Below are 6194 nucleotides of genomic sequence, written 5' to 3' on the forward strand. Positions count from 1 at the left end.
GCATGTGGTGCTGGGGGATCGAACCGCGGTCCCTGTGCTTTGCCAAGCTTGTTCCAAGTAGGTGCTTTAGACCACTGAGCCATCTCTCCAGCCCGCAAATGTATTATTAAAGTTTCCACTTTAAATGCACAATTTTACCTCATTTTATTAAGGAATTGTTACAGAAAATGCAAATATCAGTACATATTTGAAAAATACATTCCATTACACAGACTCCAAAGAAATAATGCTGATAAACACATGGTCCCATAAGATGCCATCATCCCGCACTGCGCGCCACTCTTAATGGTCTGGAAGCCAAGGTTATTGACCCAAATACGTGCCTGCAGTTCTTGCCCAACTGTTGCCCTTGCCCAAGGTACCAAAGGGATGTCACAGAACAGCCCACTCTACGCATCTGCCAAAAAAGCAAGTCAGTAAGTTGAGCAGTCTCAAGACTCCCTAGGTGCAGAAAACCAATGTTGTCAGTTGTTACAAGTTAGTGTATTTATGCCACATGAAAGAAATGTACAAGTGACAGTCTTCCAAAGAAAGTCTTTAAGGCATCTGTAACTTCTGGGAATTTAGTTTACATCTGATCCAACCCTCAGCTCTTCACTAAAAATTGCTTCCATAAAGTTAAAAGTGTGGCTTCCAAACGCTTTGGCAAGCTGTTTCCTCTCTGCTCACTCCTCTCTCCAGCTGGAGGGGAGCTCTGGTGCTGCAGGTGGCACCTCTGGGGCTTGCCTGAGGGAAACAAGTGTGTTTGGGATACAAGTGTACACTAACTTGTGCATGCCCCTCACCTGGGCCGCCAGCTTGCCATCCAGGGCTAAGCATTACAGTCTAGAAGTGGTCTTTCTCCATGTGAAGGAAACCTACATGGAGGACAGTGTTCTTGCCCTTCCCAAACCTTCCATCTGCCCCATGCAGTGGGTGCGTGCAGGAACGGTTGATGCAATGTGAGGAACATGAATCAGAAAGAATGATGGGACCAATGGGTCCGTGCAGGAGACCCACTCAGCGGGCAGAGTGAGGAAGCTGATCCAGGTGGTCAAAATGACTCGGGCTTTGAGGTAGAGGACTAAACGTCACACGGAACCCACTCCTTGGAGAGAATGTGGCAGGTGAACTGAGCAGTTTAATCCAGCCTTGACTAAATTGGTAATTGGGGTCGACAATGCACAGGCACAAAACTCAAATGAAACACATGTTCTATTATATCATCCAGTGAGACATCATTGAAAAGTTAGTTGAAAATGAAGAGTCCTAAGTGTAGGCACTTAAGTTTGTGGGACACCTGTTTTAAAGGATCATAGCAATTAGCCTAAGCCATCTCATTTATATATAGCACGTGGTTTGTGCCTCTGTCTTAAAAAAAAAAAAAGTGTGTAGTAAGTCTGGCAATGAGCAAGAAGGAGTTAAAAATCAGTGCTGACTGATACAGAATTATCTTTCAGTACAATTTATTTTCCTTGCTCTACTCATTCATCACTGGAAACTTTTAGAATGAATAAAATTAAGTTTTTGCTATTAGTACTTAAGCCACTGATTAAAATTCAGTAAGAACAGCTAGGCAGTTTTGTAGTCAAATCATGACAGCATGCGGAGCACAGGGTGTGCACAGAATGTGTCTGGTCCAGGGCAGTGTACGCTGGACTCCTGTGGGGCAGCTGCCCCCCACGGAACCTGCTGAGTGCAGCCCTGTGAGCATCAGTGTGGCCAGGGAGCTCTCCTAAGACTGTAGGAAAGATGCCTGTTCTTTGTCTACATGCATGTACCAATGCAGAACTCAAAAGATGTTTCCCCAATCCATGGCTGGACAGTACCATTGCTATACCTGGACTCTCTGAAGAAACAGAAGCTTGAATCAACATATTTTAAACATGATCTTAAGATTTTAGTGCAATAATAGACAAGATTGTTACTGAAACTGGTGTGGCAGGGCAAGGGCAGATCAGCCTCATCCCTGACTGAACCCTATCCTACCCTCTCCACTGAACATTCAAACAATGTATGTACCGGCCATCTCAATTCAGCTCTGAATCAAAATTATCTTTAATTCAATTAAAGAATTAAGCTACTTAACTAAACCCTATGTTCTTATGACCCTTTTCAGGCAAAAGAAAACAAACTGGCCACATGCTTCACATGGTCATTTGACAAGACTTCATTGAGTTTTTCTATAAAACTTCCATATGAAACATGTCACAGACTGGGGGACAGGGAAACGCATCTAATGTTTTTTTCTTTTCAAACATTGTGCACAAGCTCATATTAACATAGAAAGTATATATATCTTATAAATCACAGAAATATTTTTAAAAAGTAGCACTCCGGTTTATCAGCACATTTTACACACATATTTAGGCAAGAGAATGTATAAAACTACAGCAACATGTAAGACATATATATCACTATTCAAAAAAGAAAACAGGCTGTTGCATTAAAAAAAAATTAGTCCCTTTTACATATATATCTATATTTCATTAATGCAAAAAATGTAGTGGTCATTAAATGTCTGAAAAATCAGTATGTATGATTGATACCATTAATCTGAGTATAACTGTATACTCACCCCATGTTGTTCATCCCAGAGGTGGGTGTTTTTAAAAAAGCAATGGTATAAGTTTCTCTTTCAACATGCATATTTTGAAAACTGGCCAAACTTTGAAAAGCAGAGTTTAATACCTCAGGGTTGATATATGTACTAGCAGCGACTAAGGCCCAACAGGTTTAGGAGCCTCATTCAACATCCAATTGAGAGCCTTCTAAACCAGCTGCACACTCTTAGCCAGGCCCTTTGCCTGCTGGCCCTCATGGACAGGGCAAGCTACATAGAACTGGGACCAGCAGCACTCACAGCATAACCAGGGAAGGTTTCCGCAAGAAGCAGAAGTGTCGAGGAGATAGGACCCATCAGCTTGAAGCTTCAAGCTGGAAATGCCCCTCGGCTTGAAGTCATATTTATTTTCCTTCTCATTACTTGGCCTGTATTAATCTCTTGCACCAAGAAACACTCAGCAGTAGTGTAGGCTGAGGTGAAGCCAAAGCCGAACATGAGAATCAATGATGCCAGAATGTGTGAGGGTATTTTTGATATGGATTTTTTAAATTGAAATCACCAGTAACACAGCTATATAAAAAGTGCAGCACAATAAAAGTGCATTTCCCCCACCACCTCCAGTGGCAGAGTAATTGAGGACTCCACAGACAGGACGCAGCAAGACGAGAGAATGAGACAGCCACTAGGTGTCAAGCTGCCACCCTGCACTCCTGACACCTCAGCAGCATGAACACTGGTAAAGCTTTCAGTTGTTAAGGCCACGATTTTTCAGCTCTCATCTTTGAACCCTGTTTAGAAAGATTTCACCTTTTAAAAAGGGGTAACTCACTAAAAATACAGCTTACCTTAAAAAAAAAAAAAAAAAAAAAAAAAAAGGGCAAGAAGATCCTCTGTATGAAAACACTGCAGAAAAGTCCACAGCCACTATCTTAGGATAAGGCCAACTCCCATCAGGCAGCCCGCCTCCAACTCTGCTAGGCTGTGCCTCATGAGTCAGCCGAAGCAGGGAGACTGCATGAATGCTCTGAGATGGGACACTAAGCTACTGGAAGGGAAAAGGTTTCTAGGTGTCCTTGTATGTTGTTAGCAGAATGGGTCTAACACCTATCACATTTACCACTTAGGCTAAATGGCCTGGTCCAGTTAGTGAGATGTTAGTGAAACTGATCACAGTCTGACACAACCACACAGCATCATTTGAAATGGAATCACACCATGGTCCTTAAATGTTCCAGTCTGTTGGTGCAGGAAGACATCTGCCAGCTTCTGCTCTGGGTGAGGGGCAGGCTGGTAAGCAGAGCAGCTGCTGGGAAGATGACTGGGGATGCGGCCTGAACCACTAAGAGACCCCACCCAGAGTGAGAACATCAAAGCAAATGTTGCAAACTCGCACAGGCTTGTTCAGATCAAACTTTATAATGGGAATCTCCTTGGTCGAGCATTTATGGCAAAGAAGACGTCCGCAGTGGCGGCTGTGAAAGCAAAGAAAGGAAAAAGTGAAGACTGCTCTCCAGCATAGGATGAGCCCACTCACAACCAGCACTCTGGCCAGCTCTGCAGCCAAGGTCCACCGAGTCATGTTTACATCTTACCATATGAAAACAAAGTTCTTTCCAGTAAGGAAGCTAAAGTAATGCTGAAGGCTTCATTTAAAAATAGAGAGCAGCTCAGCAAATGGCCTATTTCATGGGAATAGCTCCTCAGGTCTGAGGACAACAGCCTCTACTCAGGTGCACCATGAGAGCAGAGACTCTTCTTGATTTTGTCCAGGCCAGATGACGCAGGACCTGAGAGTCCCCAGAATCTGGGCCCTCAGCACCTGTCAGGAAGCCCACCAGCCTGAGTGCTCCCCACAATCCCTATACCTCCATTGTGACATATGCACACATGGTGGCTAGCCCTGCTCGGTCTTGCTGTCTCATCCTGTTTGGTAAAGTTTTGTCTTGGAGAACAGGGCTCTGGTAAGTTATGGAAAAGCATGGAAGCCATGATATCAGCATGAGTCCCCTCATCTTCTAGAGGTAAGTGATGGCAGACAGAGGTCTTACCAGTGATGCTTGCGAGTTGTAACTCCGAATTTGGCAGTGCATTCATAGCAGTTGGAGCCATCACACCAAGGAGGCTCCTTGGACAACATATCTGTAACACACAGAAGACTGGTTCCTGTCAAACAGTGACTGTACCAAAAGGGTCAGGGAAATAAGACTAAGAAAAGCAGCACGCTGCTGAATGACACGAGGGCAGAGGAGTGCTATCTTTTTTTCTTTTCTTTTTTTTTTTTTTTTTGCGGAACTGGGGATTGAACTCAGGCCCTTGCACTTGCCAAGGAAGCGCTTATTCCACCGAGCCATCTCCCCGGCCCAAGTGCTATCTTCTCTCTAGGGCAGAAAATGCTTCCCACAGGAGACTGTGCCGACTTTGCATTCACTCGCTAGGCAGGCTGGAGAGAAGACAACACTATTCCAGGAAGTAGAATGGCAGCATGGGGGGAGGGGTGCGGTGACAGGAGAGCAGGTATGCAGCGAGGGCTGGCTGGAGCATAAGGCGCAGCGCAGAGAGAAGGACTAGCAGGAGCCAAATGGTCAGGGGAGCATGGCAGGGAGGACCAAGATGGACAAGGTTAGAAGGCAGAATCTGACAGACTGTTCAGTCTGGGGAATGAACAGGAATGTGAGGTATGAGAGGGGTAGGAAGAAAATGGGGGCATCTCCAGTTTCTGTATGGACTGGCTGCGACTGGTGGGGCTGTGATCGCGAGCAGACTGAGAAAGTGCTGACACAGAGGAGCTTTCAGGCTGTACCAACCACTGTACTTGTGTAATGAGCTTGCAGTGCACACTGGCCACTGGGCGCTTGCTCCACGCACAGTAACTGAGCTCACAGAGAGGAAAGAATACTTGGTGGGCTGTCACACTGTGCACCATGCCTGGCACCTGCTCTGAGTGCTCAAAAGGCCAACCAAGTGCATGGAGTAATAAAAATGAAAGTAGACTATCACGAACACTATGCTTTTTAATGAAAATTGACATGTAATAGTAGTATTTACTTATGGGGTACAGTGTGGTAATTCAATAGATGTATAGAAGTTAATGTCAAATCAGGGTAATTAGCATTTGCTTCTCATATAATTTTGTTGTTGTTGGGAACCTTCAACCCCCCTTCTTCTTTACAAAACATGTAATAAATTGCTGTAGGCTTCAGTCACCATATTCCGCCATGGAACTCCAGTAACTTCTTTCCAAGTGATTTTGGTGTTGTTGCCCTCCTCCCTCTATCTTCCCTACTGCCTTCTGTTTCTGGCCCCTGTTGACCACTGCTCTACTCTCCGCACCCATGAAATCAACTTCCTTAGCTTCCGTAAAAGTGAAGCAAGTGGTTGGCTTCTCTGTTTGCCTATTGCACTTAATATCCTCCAGTGCACCCATATTGCTGCATGTAGCTAGACTTTACTTCTGGCTAAGGAGAGCTTTCATCATGCACGTACACACATCTGTACATCCATCCACAGGTGGACACCTCTAGTGCTTCTGCACTCGCTATAAAACCTCATGCTTTAATGCTTGCTGCTGTGCCACACCAGACATGTGACCTAGGCTAATCACCTACATCAAGATTATACTGCCAGGGGGCCAGAGAGATAGCTCAGTAGA

General features: G+C 44.8%; 1 protein-coding gene across 2 annotated transcripts in view; it reads right to left on the reverse strand.

Moving 5' to 3' along the window:
• Positions 1-99: 99 nt before the first annotated feature.
• Positions 100-6194, reverse strand: part of Ankfy1 (ankyrin repeat and FYVE domain containing 1) — a 71569-nt gene continuing 65474 nt past the window's right edge. For both annotated transcript variants that reach the window (XM_023723233.1, XM_023723234.1), the window contains 2 exons: positions 4594-4684; positions 100-4017 (listed from right to left, as the gene is read on the reverse strand). In XM_023723233.1, the coding sequence (XP_023579001.1) occupies positions 3885-4017; positions 4594-4684 (224 nt within the window). In that variant the 3' untranslated portion in view covers positions 100-3884. The remainder of the gene's footprint in view (positions 4018-4593; positions 4685-6194) is intronic.

The sequence above is a fragment of the Octodon degus genome, unplaced genomic scaffold (genome assembly GCF_000260255.1).
Source record: "Octodon degus isolate 3935 unplaced genomic scaffold, OctDeg1.0 scaffold00098, whole genome shotgun sequence".
NCBI classification, from domain to species: Eukaryota; Metazoa; Chordata; class Mammalia; order Rodentia; family Octodontidae; genus Octodon; species Octodon degus.